General features: G+C 41.3%; 1 protein-coding gene across 1 annotated transcript in view; it reads right to left on the bottom strand.

Moving 5' to 3' along the window:
• Window positions 1-18,704, bottom strand: part of si:dkey-215k6.1 (transmembrane protein 132C) — a 208,284-nt gene that overhangs the window by 97,801 nt on the left and 91,779 nt on the right. The window contains exon 4 of the mRNA XM_061671135.1: window positions 4,944-5,087. Within this exon, the coding sequence (XP_061527119.1) occupies window positions 4,944-5,087 (144 nt within the window). The remainder of the gene's footprint in view (window positions 1-4,943; window positions 5,088-18,704) is intronic.

Below are 18,704 nucleotides of genomic sequence, written 5' to 3' on the forward strand. Positions count from 1 at the left end.
ACATTTTTATACATGGAGAGAGGAGTTTATTTGTTCAAGTGGATGATGACTCATGGAAACAAGATAGCGATTTTGCTCTGTAAGGCATCAGGAGTCTACTTGAAAGAAGAAAGTAGGTGTCTGTTTAAATGAGACGTGTTACTACTACACATTTTGATACTGGGGGAGAGGGGTTTATTTGTTCAAGGTGACAATGTAGCCTCTGACGACTTCAGCCACTATTTCAGAAAAAAATATTTACTCAGTTGCCTGTTGTAGCAGATCTCTGTTTCAATAAAGGCATCTATATGAGGGATGTGTTTATTATTAGCACAGCTGCATGTGTAACAGTAGAGGAAGACTAACATATTTATTTGAGTAATTATCCATAATAATCTGGCAAAGTCAGTCAGATATTGATATTTAGCCGTCGGGTGCATAGCGGTGTGGTGCTATTGTGGCGCTATGCACCCGAGGGTTAAGGAAAGGCCTTTCGTTGGTCAAGTTGACAATGCAACCTGTCTAATAATATAGCCACGGTTGCTATTAGAGAAAAAAACTGAACTATTTACTCAGTTGCCAGTTCTACTGGGAAAATATTTCAATCAAAGTGTTGATTTGTGGGAGGCATTTATTATTAGTAAGAATGCATGTGTAACAGTAGAGCAAGAGACTTGGGGTTTCAGTGACTATCAGTGAGGCGGCGCAGTTAGAGGTGGAACTATTTAGCCACAGTCCTTACTGTTGTATTTTGATATTTGGGGAGAGGCATTTTTTTTTCCTTCAAGTAGGTGACGAATCGAGATATGGCGGAATGAGGAAATACGGAACAATGTCCTCAATCGCTAACTAATCCACCCTCATTTCTCTGCCGCCACGTTTTTCAGAGAGGCCTCGGGTAATCTATTGTGGCACGAGGCGTTCATTGCATTTCCAAAATAAAGACGGCGACGCAGTCAGTCTGGCGAGCTGAAGTGTGAGCGTGAACTCTGAGACAAGGTGCAGGATGTCACGTAAAATGACAGGAAGTTGAAGGCAACACGTCCCCGACGGTCCCTTAAGAGGAACGCAGCCAGCATCAGCTGGAAGTGCAAAAAGACACCCAAGAGGCAAACACTGTGGATTTGGTTTATGTACATGTGCATGTGCGTATATGGGCATTTTAGAGGTACTATTCATGTATATGTGAAGGGAATCAACATTTCTGTGGCAAAAATAGACCAAATTGTCAAATAAGTCAAAGTTCAAACCGCATCATGGCTGGCCCCTTTGATTCAATTAGGATTTCAAGCCTTAGTTGGCGTTCAAAGCAAGTGTTGGGGTTTCCAATTAGGTTTTCAAGCCAGGAAAACAGTTTCAAGCAAATGTCTCAAATTAGGGTTTCATGCCAGGGTGAGGGTTGCAAGCCAGTGTTAGGGTTTCAAACAAGTTTCAAGGTTTCAAATTTGGGTTTCAAGCAAATGTCCAAATTTCATATGACTGTTTTACACTCTGTTTAGTGTTTCAAAACAAGCGTTAAGGTTTTAAATTAGGGTTTCAAGCAAATGTCAAGGTTTCAAATTAGGGTTTCAAGCCAGGTTTAAAGTTTCAAACAAGTGTTAAGGTTTCAAATAAGGGACGCCAATCAATGTCAAGATTTCAATTTAGGGTTTTACATACAGTGTTTCAAAACAAGTGTTAAGATTTCAGATTAGGGTTTCAAGCCTGGGTGAGGGATTCAAGGAAATGGTATGGTTTCAAATTAATGTTTCAAGCCAGGATGAGCGTTTCAAATTAGGGTTTTCAAAGTAGGGTCTGAAGCCAGGATTATGGTATCCAATGTCGGAGTTTCATACAAGTAGTTAGGATTTCAAATGAGGGTTATAAAACAGGATTAGGGTTTCAAATTAAGGTTTAAAGCCTGAGTTATGGGCTCAAACAAAGGTTGATGTTTCTAAAAAAGGTTAGATCTAAAAAAAAAAAAAAAAAAAGGTTTTAAGCACTGGTTAGGGTTTCAAATAAAGGTTTGGATTACAAATTAGGGTTTCAAATCAGTTTTAGTGGTTCACTTTATGGTTTTACACCTGATCTACGGTTTCAAACAAGTTCCAAATTCAATTGTTTTAAACCAGGGGTGGAGTTTAAAACAAGGATTTGAGTTTCAAATTGGGGTTTCAAACTACCGTTAGGGTTTCAAAGGTTAGGGTTTGAAGCCAGGGTGAGGGTTTTAACCATAGGTTATAGTTTCAGATTGAGGTTTCAAGAAAGGGTTAGGGTTTCAAAGTAGGCTCTGAAAAAAGGATTATTTTTTCCAAATAGGATTTGAAGCGACAGATTAGAGTTTGAAGACGGAATTAGGATTTCAAAGTAAGGTTTCAAGCACAATATGAGGTTTTTAAAGTAGGGTCTGCAGCGAGGATTATGGTTTCCAAGTATGGTGTAAAGCCAAAGGTTAGAGTTTGAAGCCAGGATTAAGGTTTCAAATTTTCAAGAAAATTAGGATTTAAAGACATGGTTAGGGTTTCAAAGTAGCGTTTGAAGCCAGCGTTGTGGCTTCAGAGTAGGGTGTGAAGCCAACGATTAGGGTTAGAAACCAGGACTAAGGTTTCAAATTAGGGTTTGAAGCCAAAAAAATAGGGTTTCAAGCAATGGTTGGATTTTCAAAATCTTCTATTTTGTCTCTATTGCTTCCAGCACCAGATTGCATTTTGTACTCTCAGATTCCCGTCCAATGGTATTAAGCAATACAACATTAAAAATCTCACTTATGTATGTATGAATACACTTGGATATACTGTATCTATGCATGTGTGTGTGTGTGTGTATCAGTAATTAGCGTATGGTGGCTCCATTGTGCCTAAACACAAGTCGCTGTGTAGCAAAGGATTTGTTCCGAGCGGGAGTAGAAGGATGTGATGAATTCCCACGCTCATTCATTTAAAAAAAATGTGCTAATATCTCATTAGAGATTAATACCCATCACATCCTTTTAATTAGCCAGCCAGCCCACACGATTGCACTCACTGTGTGTGCGTGTGTGTGTGTGTGTGTGTGTGTGTGTGTGCGCGTGTGCTTCACTCCCACCTTCAGTCGTCAAACTCAGAATAATTTAGAATCTGTGACTGTTCTTTTGCTTTTGTGAGTGCATGCATGTGAATGTATGTCTGTTTTCGATTGTCACGACTGCATCCTGCACGGAAAAGGATCAGATCGAGTATCTAGATCCAAGATGTGGATCTAATCTAGATCCGCATTCACACTTTAGATCAACAGCCTAGCTCTACATCCTAGATTTGAATTATTCATCTGTATCTTAGATTCATGTTTTCGATCTACATTTTCGATCCACATTCTAAATCTACATCATCAATTTTAATCCTTGGTCCTCATCTGGGATTCATATCTTTGATCTACATCCTAGATTCCAATCTGAGATCAAAATCCAAGATGGCATCCTAGATCTAATTCCTAGATACAAATCGTGAGATTTGCATTCTACATTTGTATCCAATATCCCTATTTTTAAGTATCATCTAGATTCGCTTCCAATATCCACATCCTAGAGCCACATTTTTTATCTCAATCCTAGATTGAAATCCCAGATCCACATCCGAGACACGCATCCTAGAGCTACATTCTAGAGCTACATCCTAGTTCCACATCCATCTCTACATTCTAGACCTTCAAGATCTGCATCTTAGATCCACTGCCTTGAACTATACTGGGATTCAGATTCCAGATCTGCATCCTAGATACAGAATAAACATTTCTGATCCACATCCAAAAGCTGCGTCCTAGATGCAAATTCTTGAGCCGTATTTTCGATCAATATTCTAGATCTGCATCCAAAATCTACATTCTCGATACACATTCTTAATCTGCACCCTAGATCCACATTCTTGATTGACAAATTTTGATCCACATCCTTGATCAAGATCCTAGATCTGCATCCTAAATCCACATTGTGGACCAGCATCCTAGAAGCGCTCTTAGACTTGGATTACATCCTAAATTAACATATGATCTTGGCATCCTAAATACTCAGTCTCGATCCACTTTCTAGATCTACGTCGTCGATTCACATCCAATATCTACAGTATATGCTAGAGCTACAGAAACAAACATCCTTGGTGTCATTTCTAGATATCGATCCTAGATCTGCATTCTACGAAGGGCAGTCAAAATGCAATGAGTCCGATTTTCCTCTAGCTTTGTTTATTGCAATAGAAAGACAATTTCATTGTTATATTCTCTCTTTTTCTCAACACAAATTTTCCATCAATGAACAACATGGCATGTATGCCAGCCTCGTAAAATTCAGTAGGCTGCGCTTTTAATCCGATTTTCTACATCTTGCCTAACTTGTTCGTCATCAGAAAGGTGCTGACCCCTAACTCCTTTTAAAGCACCAAAAGGTGATAATCAGATGGTGCCCAATCAAGTGAGTATGGGGGGTGGGTTATTGTTGTCCAGCCAAAGGAACTGATGACCTCACAAGCTCTTTTGCTTGTCATGGAGGTCACTCAAAGCAGAATCTTGTTCTTCACCTTTGATCCAGGACACCTACTCTTTGACTGTGCTGTAGCCTATTGCAGTTTCCCCATACACATTTTAAAACCTTTTAAAAATGTTTAGTGAGTAGCGGTTCCCCTTCCAAAGACAGAAATTCAATAGCAGCTCTCTGCATCTGATGGGGATCCGACAATGATGCCATTTCCAAAATGACTGACGAGGACAGCCTGAAACAAAACTTTTTGTTTTGCAGCAGTGGAGTCACAGCTGACTTCAGGCGAAAGGCGGACTACACCCTGAACTGGTCGCCAGTCAATCGCAGGACACACATGGACACGGAAAACCATTCGCACTCACATTCACACCGTCACTGAGTCAGGCGAATGTACCACTACATCATCAGTGACCCCAAGCAGCACATTTCCGACAATAAACCACACAACGGTAAAAAAACAATCCATCAAGAATCCTACCTGGCGGTGGCGGTAGACAAGATCTTCCTCTGGCACATGACGGCCAACGATCCTCCACTAGGCGCCATTTCCTGTTTGATCTCCCAGGCCACCAGGTCGCTGGGCTTCACCGCGACGAAGCTGATTCCCGACTGGAACCACACCCTGCGCATACCCACAAAACACAGGCTAGTCAATGCTAATGCTAATGCAAATGCAAATTCGACAACAGTGTTTTAAATTAGCATTTCAAGACAGGGTTAGAGTTGAAAATTAAACTTTAAAGACAGGGTTACAATTTCAAATTAGTGTTTCGGGTTAGGATTTCAAATTAAAGTATAAAAACAGGGTTAAGGTTTCTAATTTGGGTTTAAAACCAAGATTAAGGTTTTAAAGATGGGTTAGGGTTTTACAGTAAGGTTTCAATAAGGGATTCGGGTTTCTAATTAGGGTTTCAAGCAAAGATTAGATTTCTAAATTATGGTTTCAAGGCAGGTTTAGGGTTTCAAGATTGGTTAGTGTTTCAGATTATGATTTCAAGTCAGGGTTGGGGTTTCGAGCCAAGCTAAGAGTTTTAAATTAAGTTTTGAAAGCAGGGTCAGGGTTTCCAACAAGGGTTAGGGTTTGAAATTAAAGTTTAAAGACAGGAGTTTCCAATTTGGGTTTCCAAAGATTATGGTTTCAAACCTCGGGTAGGGTTTCAAAGTAAGGTTTCAAGAAGGGCCTGGGGTTTCAAACTAGGGATTCAAGCAATGATTAGGGTTGCAAATTATGGTTTCAAGACAGGGTTGGGGCTTCAATCCAAGCTAATGATTTCAATCTTGGTTAGGGTTTCAAGCAACAATTACAGTTTTAAAATTGGGTTTAAATCCAGGCTATAATTTCAAACCAGCGTTAGGTTTTAAAACAAGATTTGTGTTTTCCGATTATTTGGGTTTTCTGCCAAGATTAGGGTTTCTAATTAAGGTTTCAAGACATGATTAGGATTTAAAGCCTATGTTACTGTTTTGAGTAAGCGTTAAGGTTTCAAAGTAAGGTTTAAAGGCAATATTCGGGTTTCAAATTAGGATTCCGAGCCAACATTAGGTTTTCAAGCCTGGGTTCTGCTTTCAAGCAAGGTTTGGGGTATCAAAGTAAGACTTCTAAATAGGTTTTGGGGTTTCTAATTAGAGTTTTAAGTGAAGAGATATTCAAATAAGGCTTTCAAGACAAGATTACGCTTTTAAGGTGAGGTTTTAACATAGGATTAACGTTTCAAATTAAGGGTGCAGAACAAGATTTGGGTCCATTTTACTACCTATCTGCTTCAAACATTTCTACTTGGCCGTGCATGCGTGTGTGTGTGTGTGTGTGTGTGCAAACACTAAATGCCTCCACAGACTCTTCAGTTTATTTGGACTGAAGACACAAGAAGAAGCAAAACAATGTCATTATTGTTCTAATTCTTGTTGTTATTTTTATACGTGTTGATTCAAGTCTTGCCAAGTACATCATGCGCAAACCACCCTCCTACTTGTACAACCCCAATTCCAATGAAGTTTGGGACGTTGTATTAAACATAAATAAAAAAAAGAATACAATGATTTGCACATCATGTTCAACCTATATTTAATTGAATACACTAAAAAGACAAGATATTTAATGTTCAAACTGATAAACTTTATTGTTTTTAGCAAATAATCATTAACTTAGAATTTTATGGCTGCAACACATTTCAAAAAAGCTGGGACAGGTGGCATCAAAGACTGCGAAAGTTGAGGAATGCTCATCAAACACCTGTTTGGAACATCCCACAGGTGAACAGGCTAATTGGGAACAAGTGGGTGCTATGATTGGGTATTAAAGGAGCTTCCCTGAATTGCTCAGTCATTCACAAGCAAAGATGGGGCGAGGTTCACCTCTTTGTGAACAAGTGCGTGAGAAAATAGTCGAACAGTTTAAGGACAATGTTCCTCAACGTACAATTGCAAGGAATTTAGGGATTTCATCATCTACAGTCCATATCATCATCAAAAGGTTCAGAGAATCTCGGGAAATCACTGCACGTAAGCGGCGAAGCCGAAAACCAACATTGAATGCCCGTGACCTTCGATGCTTCAGGCTGCACTGCATCAAAAACAGACAATGTGTAAAGGATATCACCACATGGGCTCAGGAACACTTCAGAAAACTAATGTCAGTAAATAAAGTTGGGCGCTACATCCGTAAGTGCAACTTGAAACTCTACTATGCAAAGCAAAAACCATTTATCAACAACACCCAGAAACGCCTCCGGCTTCTCTGGGCCCGAACTAATCTAAGATGGACTGATGCAAAGTGGAAAAGTGTTCTATGGTCCAACGACTCCACATCTGAAATTGTTTTTGGAAATTGTGGACGTCGTGTCCTCCGGGTCAAAGAGGAAAAGAACCATCCGGACTGTTATGGACGCAAAGTTCAAAAGCCAGCATCTGTGATGGTATGGGATTGTGTTAGTGCCTATGGCATGGGTACCTTACACATCTGTGAAGGCACCATTAATGCTGAAAGGTACATACAGGTTTTGGATAAGCATATGCTGCCATCCAAGCAATGTCTTTTTCATGGACGCCCCTGCTTGTTTCAGCAAGACAATACCAAAGCACATTCTGCACGTGTTACAACAGCGTGGCGTCGTAGTAAAGAGTGCGGGTACGAGACTGGCCTGCCTGCAGTCCAGACCTGTCTCCCATTGAAAATGTGTGGCGCATTAGGAAGCGTAAAATACAACAACGGAGACCCCGGACTGTTGAACAGCTGAAGCTGTACATCAAGCAAGAATGGGAAAGAATTCCACCTACAAAGCTTCAACAATTAGTGTCCTCAGTTCCCAAACGTTTCTAGAATGTTGTCAAAAGAAAAGGTGACGTAACACAGTGGTAAACATGACCCTGTCCCAGCTTTTTGGGAAAATGTTGCAGCCATAAAATTCAAAATTTATGATTATTTGCTAAAAACAATCAGGTTTATCAGTTTGAACATTAAATATCTTGTCTTTGTAGTGTATTCAATTAAATATAGGTTGAACCCGATTTGCAAATTATTGTATTCTGTTTTTATTTATGTTAACACAACGTCCCAACTTCATTGGAATCGGGGTTGTATTTCCTTTTTTTCCTATAGGGGAAATATAGATAATCCATCCATCCATCCATTTTCTGAGCCGCTTATCCTCACAAGGGTAGCGGGCTTGCCTATCCCAGCTATCATCGGGCAGGAGGCGGGGTACACCCTGAACTGGTCACCAGCCAATCGCAGGGCACATAGAAACAAACAACCATTCGCACTCACAGTCATGCCTACGGGCAATTTAGAGTCTCCAATTAATGCATGTTTTGGGGATGTGGGAGGAAACCGGAATGCCCGGAGAAAACCCACGCAGGCACGGGGAGAACATGCAAACTCCATACAGGCGTGGCCGGGGATTGAACCCTGTTCCTCAGAACTGTGACGCAGACGAAATATAGATAATACCATTCAAAATTAACTCTGGTTCTTACGGTAACATTGTGAATTAATACTTTTTCAGAAGTGACTCATTAAAGGGAGAAAAAAAAACATTGACTTTGACAGACAATTGAGGGAAAAGTTGTTCTTTAAGCGCTTAATCAACTTCCTGCAGCTTACGGCACACATGCACACACACACACACACACACACAGATAGATCCTTTAATATTTCCTATAAAAGGAATATACAGTAACAGGCTGTTTTCCCCACTTTAATGGCCTTCAGTGTAAAAAAGTAAAGTCCTCGTAAGCATTCTTATCCGAACAAAAGAATTTATGTTTTCTGTGTATTCGCTGTCGGGCGGAAACATTTTAAATCCAAATATGGTCAGGTTCATATTTTGTCACAAATTGATACTATTGGTTAATCCCCATGTCTTGTTATTTTTCAACATTATTAACTCATTGAAAGTGTTGAAAATAGCTTGACAGGGTTCGACATTAAGCCTTTTTAGGTGGTCGCCCGACAGCCAAGTTGTGGTGGCCCTGTCGGAACCTCTCCTGGCCCCCGTACATTCATGACACCATACATTAAGTTTTAGTGATTATTTCGTTATTTTAAACCGGAAGTAAACGCAGGGATTCGCTTTCTAGCGTATTCTTTTCCAAAATTAATTACACATTTATTCCCAAACCAATATACGCTACAACTGTTTGGATGACATAATGCACACCACGTTTGGAGGATAAATAACATTGCACAACCCCAATTCCAATAAACTTGGGATGTTGTGTTACAAATAAATAAAAACAGAATACAATGATTTGCAAATCATGTGCAACCTATATTTAATTGAATACACTACAAAGACAAGATATTTAACGTTCAAACTGATAAACTTTGTTTTTAGCAAATAATCATTAACTTGGAATTTTATGGCTGCAGCACATTCCAAAAAAGCTGGGACAGGGTCATGTTTACCACTGTGTTACATCACCTTTTCTTTTAAAAACATTCAATAAACGTTTGGGAACAGAGGACACTAATTTTTGAAGCTTTGTAGGTGGAATTCTTTCCCATTCTTGCTTGATGTACAGCTTCAGCTGTTCAACAGTCCAGGGTCTCCATTGTTGTATTTTACGCTTCATAATGCGCCACACATTTTCAATGGGAGACAGGTCTGGATTGCAGGCAGGCCAGTCTAGTACCTGCACTCCTTTACTACAAAGCCACGCTGTTGTAACACTTACAGAATGTGGTTTGGCATTGTCTTGCTCAAATAAGCAGGGGTGTCCCGAAAAAGACGTTGCTTGGATGGCAGCATATGTTTCTCCAAAACCTGTATGTACCTATCAGCATTAATGGTGCCTTCACAGATGTGTAAGTTATCAATGCCATTGGCACGAACACAGCCCCATACCATCACAGATGCTGGCTTTTGAACTTTGCGTTCATAACAGTCCGGATGGTTCTTTTCCTCTTTGGCCCAGAGGACACGACGTCCACAATTTCCAAAAACAATTTGAAATGTGGACTCGTCGGACCACAGAATTCTTTTCCACTTTGCATCAGTCCATCTTAGAAGAGCTCGGGTCCAGAGAAGCCGGCAGCGTTTCTGGGTGTTGTTGATAAATGGCTTTTGCTTTCCATAGTAGAGTTTCAAGTTGCACTTACGGATGTAGTCCCGAACTGTATTTAGTGACATTGGTTTTCGGAAGTGTTCCTGAAGTGTCAATTTCCGGGCATCCCTTGAAAGCTTGAAAAACTCCCTACAGATTTAGTGTGCTGCCTACAAAATTTTAAACCTGTGTACTAGACAGATGTACAACACTAAATTGCCAAGATTTAGTATTTTCGCCATTGTGCGTGGGCAGAGCATTGCAACAAAGTTTACTGAAAATTGCCTGCTTGTCCTCAGTTTTGCTTGATATGATCAGAGAGGTATGTATTTAACAAAATGTTCAGTACTGTGGTTGTAGTTTATTCTCTGGTATTATACCAAGAGCTTTCTCTAATTCTTAAAGAAGGCAAAAGCATGTATTTTTGTGAGTTGCTCGGTATGTTAATGCTGTGCCGCTAATCTAAAGCGCAGCTCAAAGGTTAAAACAGTCTCCTGCTGCGGGAAAAGATGCCGCACATTGGGGTTCCATTACTGTCATTTAAATTTTTAAAAATGCTCAGAACACTCATTCGGTGGCTATTCTTCAACAACACTTTAATTTGTTTATGCGCACACACACATCGCCTGGCAGCTGGCGACAATTGTGCTCTTCACATGCACACAAAACACGTGCATAAGTGCTGCACTTTAAAGGCAGGAAGACCTATATATTTAAAATGACATCCACGTTTCCATGCAAAGACAAAGGTGTCAGAACAACTGAAAACATCACCATAACGCCAGTGAAAAGATCATAACATAACAAAGCTGTACCCAGATACCATGAAATGCACATGGATGGAATTAGTGATCTGATCAGACACTGATGTCCGTTTTCCACTGCATAACGTGGTCGGATTGTTTAATTAATAAAATAGCACCTCAAAAATTGTGAAAAACGTGTCAAATGTCAAAAGTCAAAACAACAAGAAATAAAAATGGATGAAAATGAAGGTCTCATGATTTTTATCCAAGTTGAGACTGGGGGCGGTAAGACAAGAAAACACCTCAGAAAAAGTGGAGACTGTGGAGTATAATACTGCAGCTAACAGGGTAAGCAAACTTTAGCATGCATCAGTGTAAGATGCACTCTACCAGTAACAAAAACAACACCTTTGGCGTACAAGGGTCTCTTAGATTTATCCAAAAAGAGATTAAGGGTATCAAGGAAATAGAGCACTGCAGCAAAGCAGACACTCTGTACAATACTCCAGCTAAAGGTGTCGGCTAATGCAACCATAGGTCAGAAAGAGACACACTAACAAAAAAAAAACATCAGTTAGCGAGAAAGAGCTCATCCTTAAAGAGACTGAGGGAAGCAAGACAAGGGAGTGCTGCAGCAATGCAGAGACTGTGGAGTATATTACTGCAACTAATGTGTACACGTCAGGGCGAGACATGGAATTGTAAGCCATTACTAAAGGGCAGCAAGTCAACGGAGCTCTGCAGCAAAGTGGAGAATATGAAGTAAAACAGAGCAGCTAATGTGAACATATGTTAGAACAAGATATGCTAACAACATTTAACAATGGAGAAGAATGAGGGTCCCCTGAGATTCATCTGAGAGGTCACGTCGCAGAAAAAAATTGAGACTGAGGCATAATACTGCAGTTAATGTAAGCAAGTGTCGGAACAAATCATGCTAACAAAAAACAACAACAACGGAGGGAAACAAGACAATGGAGTGCTGCAGCGAAGTGGAGACTGTGGAGTATAACACTGCAGCTAACATTAGTATACGTCGAAATGAAACACGTCTGGAATAAATGCCATTGGATGTGCCCACATTGTGGTCGCTGAGCATTTTGTGAAGACGTGCAAGTCAAAAAGAAGCCATCTTGAGTGAAGGTGCAAAGAGGGCGGCGAGTGACAGCGAGACGAATGGAGACCGAAGAAAAAATGACAGCAAGACGGCGGCGACCTTTCCCAGACGCACCAGTGGCGGCTAAACAAATAGACTCGCCACTTTCTCTCTGCACACCAGCGATTGTGCTTGACGGAGGTGCCGGTCCCGCCTCCTGCCGTCTATCTATCCATCCGTCTCCCATCCAGGTGTTGTGCCATGATAACAGACTTGATGTTTCCATGCTAACCATCCCTGATCTGACCAGAAAGGCAGAACACTAGATGACCAAAAACGTACCCAAATAGACATCCTCCGTCTGTTTACATATCGCCGATATCGGGCGGAAACATCACATCTCTAAAACCATCACTTTTCAGGAAACCAAAGAGATGGCATATTTCTTAAGTCAATAACATTGCATCGTCAAAGAGAGCTACCATTTTCAACACTTTAGACTGGTTAATTATTTGTAAAAAAAAAAACAACAACAGACCCATGTGGGGAATGACCAATAGTATCGATTTGTGAAAAAATATGTAATTCACCAAATCTAGAGATCGGGGGTTTCCACCCAACGCCAGCGGTATGTTGTGTATATGGGTGGTAATTAGGTAATAAATGTTAAACGGTTAAAGGGTGGTCTTATTAGAGTCACCATTTGTTGTTCAAATAGAGCGCGTAAACCTTAACCCAGTGGTCTGCAACGTGCGGCTCCAGAGCCACATGTGGCTCTTTCATCCTCCTGCTGTGGCTCTCTGTGACTTTGGAAAATAATTGAGTATTTAATTTAAATTGGTTTTTTATATTAGTTCATTTGTTTTTCAAATGTAATTCTAAATGTTAAGATTATGGTGCCCTTGTAACATTCAAACTTTTTTTTGGGGGTGGGGGGCTTGTCACTCAAAATATCAGTCACAACCACCGATGTGCGACACCTGGCTCCAAGATTTGTTGAGCTAATCGACCCCCGGTAAGTAAACCATGGCTAATTCCAAGACAAGGGTTAGGGGTTATGAAGAAAACATGTTTCATGCTATGGGCTACATGAACTAATAGAAAGAAAACGCTCACACCTCAGATGACATTTTACAATCGTGTGTGAAAATGAAGGTGACACCTACAGCCCTGATGTACTAAATCTTAACCCAAAACCCAACCATAACCTTAACACCTAACCCAAATTCTAACCCTAAGGCTTAATCCTAATTAAAACCCGAATCCATAACTTTAACCCTAATCTCACTCTAACCCTCAGCCAAACTCTAACCCTCACCCAAAACCCTAACTCTTAACCGAGGCGCCAACAATTATTTTAATAATCGATTAATCTATTGAGTATTTTTCGATTGATCGTTGAACCGGATTTTTTTTAAAAAATGTTTTTTAAAAATTCATCACTTTATTAAAAAATAGAAGAAAAAAAATCAAATTGACAGTGCTGAAAAATACAAAAACAAAATTATGATTTAGTCCGAACATGTCAGAAAATTTGCAAAAATACTGATCATTTTCCAAAGTAAAAACAGATGCTTGCAAATGTCTTACTTTGATTAAACATAAAGCTAATCAGTCTGCTTTCATGGAGGACTACAGAAATCTAAGAATATTTACGAGGGATGTCACAATATTCACAATATCATGGAAATCAAATTGCCTCGATATTGTCATGGTCGTTTCAGTATAACATAATGAGCCGTTGTGCTTAAAATTTTGGCTTGGGTCGGCTATACTTACGTAGGCACATTGTTTAGCTGTTCTGCTACTGTGCTCCACTTCCTTATTACAGTATACTGTATTCACATCCGATTGGATGTACAACCCATGTGACCATATGAGCATATCACAAGAAATACACTGATGATTAGCTAATAATGAAAGGCTTAGCTCGCTCTCATTCATGTGAATGTATCCACCGCGATAAGTACCGTTCATGTATAATTTGGCCATAAGTTTCACCATTTCATCCACAGGTGCATACGAAATTATAAATATCGTTACGTTTTGTTGTAAAATACAATATACAGCGGCTGAAATAAATATTTAACGTCACAATTTTTCTCACTAAATATATTTCCAAAGGTGCTATTGACATGAAATTTTCACCAGATGTTGGGAACAACCCAAGTAATCCATACATAAAAAGTGATGCGGACTTTGTATTGGTCCGTTGTGGTAAAGAAGAACCTAAGCCGAAAGGTGAAGCTCTCAATTTACCCGTTGATCTATGTTCCTACCCTCACCTATGGTCACGAGCTGTGGGTCGTGACCGGAAGAACAAGATCCCAGATACAAGCTGCCGAAATTAGTTTCCTCTGCAGGGTGTCCGGGCTCTCCCTTAGAGATAGGGTGAGAAGCTTGGTCATCCGGGAGAGGCTCAGGGTAGAGCCGCTGCTCCTCCACATTGAGAGGAGCCAGATGACGTGGCTTGGGCCTCTGATTAGGATGCCTCACGGACGCCTCCCTGGTGAGGTGTTCCGGGCCCGTCCCACCGGGAGGAGACCCCGGGGACGACCCAGGACACGCTGGAGAGACTATGTCCCCCAGCTGGCCTCGGGATCCCCCCAGAAAAGCTGGATGAAGTGGCTAGGGAGAGGGAAGTCTGGGCATCCCTGCTCAAGCTACTGCCCCCGTGACACGACATCAGATAAGTGGAAGAAAATGGATGGATGGATGGATTGGTGACCGTATACTTCAATATTTTTTTTTTTGAGTTATGCAGTGTTTATTTTTTCATTGTACAACTCTTGACCCTAACTCCTAAACCTAAATAACTTACTCTTAACCTTAAACGCCATTAGAGTGATTTAGAGCCTTTGCGTGGGTTTTCTCCGGGCACTCCGGTTTCCTTCCACATCCTAAAAACATGCATTAATTGGAGATTCTAAATTGTCCGTAGGTGTGACTGTGAGTGCAAATGGTTGTTTGTTTGTATGTGCGCTGCGATTGGCTGGCAACCAGTTCAGGGTGTACCCCGCCTCCTGCCCGATGACAGCTGGGATAGGCTCCAGCACGCCCGCGACCCTAGTGAGGAGAAGCGGCTCAGAAAATGGATGGATTAATTTGTCTTTGACATTTGTACATGGCTCAAATCTGTTGGAATTAGTTGGACGTTTCATTATGTGTTATGACCACCATCCTGCTCATTTGTTACATGTCAAATTCAAGATATCAATGAAAATACTGTGCACTTGAGGCAAACTGTTCCGTCTCCTCCTGGAAGGTGGACTTGATGTCCTCTCACCGCTCCCCCGGAATCCTTTCAACATACACCTACTCGCTGCTCTCATCCCGCTCACACCTCCTTTCTTCCTTCCTTCCCTCGGAGTCCCTCTCATCTTCGTCTTCGTCTTCTCCCCCTGTAACTCTTTGCTTCCTCCCGCTGCGCCGCTCTTACGTAAGCGTCACAGAAATGCTCCCTGATCCTGACGCCGTTCACTCTGACAGGCTGACAATAAAATTACTTTCCTGATGCTGTTTTCTGGAAGCATCCGGATACCCCCTTTCGCACTGAGCTGGTACCAGGTCTTCCCTCTGGACCAGGAAGAAATTTTGACACTCATCTTAACTTACAAAAAATAAATAAATAAATAAAATCGAGGAAACGGTGCTAATTTTAGCATGTGTCAGAACGAGACATGCCGGAAAACAGCAACAATTGACGAGCAGGAGGATCTCCTGAGTTTTATAAGAGAGGAGCCTAAGGGCAGCACGGGACACAGCACCAGGGTAAAGATTGTGGAGTATAACACTGCAGCTAACATGGTAAAACTACCATTAACATGTGCCGGAATAAGACATTCGAACAAAACTACAATGGAAGAGAATGAGAGTCTTCTGAGTTTCCCCAAAAGGGGACTGAGGGCAGGAAGACGAGAGTACTGCAGCAGAGTGGAGAATGTGCAGTATAATACTACATTGTAAGCTAACATTAGCATGTGTCAGAAGTAGAAGTGCTAACAAAAACAAACTATGAAGGTGAATGAAGGTCTCCTGAGATTTACCCAAAAGCAGACTGAGGGGAGGAAGGAAATGGTACACTGCAACAAAGTGGAGACTGTGGAGTAAGGGTAAGCTCAAAAAAAAAAAAAAAAGAAATTGAGGGAAACCAGCCTTCTGAGTTTTACCCAAGAGGCAATTGAAGGCAGCAAGACAACAAAGTACTGCAGCAAAGTGGAGACTGTGGAGTAGAACACTAAATCTCTTCGCTAACATTATCATGTGTCAGAACTAAACATGCGAACAAAAAAAAAAACAATGGAGGAGACTAAGGGTTTCCTCAATTTTGTGGAGAGTATGGAGCACAATAACTAACATTAGTATATGTATTTCAGAACAAGACATCAACGGTGGAGAGCCTCCCGAGTTTTACCCATGAGGAGACTGAGAGCAGGAAGGAAACAGGGCACTACAGCAAAGTGGAGAGTCTGGAGTATAAAACTGAAACCGTAAACTAAGCTAACAACCACTATTGCCCTCATGCATGTGCATTTAAGACAGAAAAAAATATCCTCTCCTGTGGCTTGTGATCCAATCTTCCCGTTTACCGCGTGTGATGTAGTCCAGTTGTGTGGTGTGGTGTCCCGCCAGGCTCGATGGCTCATGAATGCTGCCTGCCTCTTATCACTCTCCACTGGAGGACTCATTACCACCTTCTTTTTCTTCAGCGCTAATCTCTGAGTAATAGCACACATACACATTCTCACACACACACAGACGCACACACTCTTTAACACACAGTTTTACAGCAAGATCAAACCTCTGCTTTGTCGTCTTAGTGGCCAAAGGTGAATATTTTGTGAACACTGATTAACGGCGACGACAGCATGACAACTCACCTGCTGAGTTGGAAGGAAAAAGAAGACGAGGAGGAGAAGGAGGAGGGGGGGGGAGGAGAAGGAGAAGGAGGAGAAGGAGGACAAGGAGAAGGAGACGGAGAAGGAGGAGGAGGAGCTGGAGAAGTCGAACAAGGACAAGAAGAAGCCGACTGTGATGGCAGGAAATAACTTTGTCCTGTTTGGAGTGTTGTGAGGCAAACAAAGTTGCTGGAAGATTTCAAAACAAAAAACAAGCAAAAAAAACACCTTGAACAATAAAAATAGACACAAAATAATGTGTGTGTATGTATGTGTGCATATATGTTTATTTTTTTATTTTGTGTGTGTGTGTGTGTGTGCATGTCGTGTGTATGTTTGTGTGTTTTTTGTGGGTATGTATGGGTGTCGTGCGCATGCATTTGTGCATGTATGTATGTTGTGCATGTATGTGTGCGCGTCTACACGTATGTTGTGTAGAAATGTGATTATGCGTTTATGTCTGTGAATGTTGTGTGAGTGTGTGTGTTGTGTGCATATGTGCGTGTGTGTACAGTACATGTGTTTGTATATGTGTGCCTGTGTTTCTGTGTGTAAGGGTACGTGTATATGTAGGTGTTTGTACTTGTGTATGTGTGCATGCGTTTGTATGTGTGTCAGTAAATAAGCCTGTGTTATGTGTGTTGTGTGTACGTGTGTGTATGGTATCATTGCAGATCATGTTCCGTGGGGATGAGTCCTTCCTACTAATCACAAAATGACTACAGTACAGTACTTCCTTTAATGAATTAGCTGCATCCCTAATAAACACTAATCAGGCTAATTGGAGAGGGGCGAGTTGAGGGGGCGAACCACAGAGGCAAAGAATGCAGGATAGCAGGACGAGCGAAATAAAGACGGGATAAATGAGCTTAGTGGCGCATATAGACATGGACAATAGCCACCAGCCATGTTCTTTCAACACAAAGGACGACAAAGACGTCGTGAAAGGACTTGACACGTGAATCTAAGATTAGCACGGTGGAAGTAGGCGCTAGAGTTTCACGCCTGTAAAAACGTGTTCACCGCAACAAAAGCCGTAGCATCGGAGCATCAAACGCGGCGCTGTCATCATCTCCCGCGAACACGATCGTCACATTCCTTCATGTTGCCTTAATGTTAGCACGCCGCCATTTTATGCGCTACCTTAGGTACACTTAAGAAGTCTTCCGATTGCGACGTATGTAGATCTTGCTAAAAATGTACAGTACAGTAGCGTAATCGTAAAATCGAGGGAAAGATCAGGACAATCACATTTTAAATATTCGATTTGAGCTAAAAGCAAATTAGCCTAGCCTTGCCTACCACAATTATTCTGTAGATTATTATTATTTCTACCCGTTCTGTTGATTTCTGTTGTTTACATTTGGCGGCTGACATCCAATAAAAAAAACTGAAAACTAAGGCAGGTGGATGAAACACAAAGTGTAAGAATTTTTTTTTTTCCATCCAGGTCCATTAGTCAGTCATAACAGCTGAGCTCATGTACTCGCCGACCCTAATGGACAGATTTGTACAGCTAATTAGCTTCAACTAACCGGCCAGCGGGATTCGTGGTGATCGGTCAGTAGCTCGGTCACGGAGGCGAGACGACCGGCTGTTTCAAATGAGCTTCCAGTTCAAGATCAATGGTTTTACACCCCTCTTGGCGAAGGCAATAAAGACCGTAATGAGAATAAATGCAAACACGAGCAGAACTTTGCACACTGGAATATCAGGGAAAAGAAGTAGAAGCCCACGGTGTCCCTCAGGTGTTATTACCGGGTACTCCTAAGGGTTGATTGTAAGGTGACTTTGGCTTTTCCACCCATAAAAGGTGTACATACAAAATGTTAAAAATAGTGGGACGGGGATTCCTCTGGTGTCCCACAGGGTTCCTTACTCACTTAACTTGACTTTTTAGATTTAATTTTCCTAACAAAAAAGTTGGATTTGGTGTTTCGGACTCTGAGGTTTTG

This window comes from Phycodurus eques, chromosome 3 (genome assembly GCF_024500275.1).
Source record: "Phycodurus eques isolate BA_2022a chromosome 3, UOR_Pequ_1.1, whole genome shotgun sequence".
NCBI classification, from domain to species: domain Eukaryota; kingdom Metazoa; phylum Chordata; class Actinopteri; order Syngnathiformes; family Syngnathidae; genus Phycodurus; species Phycodurus eques.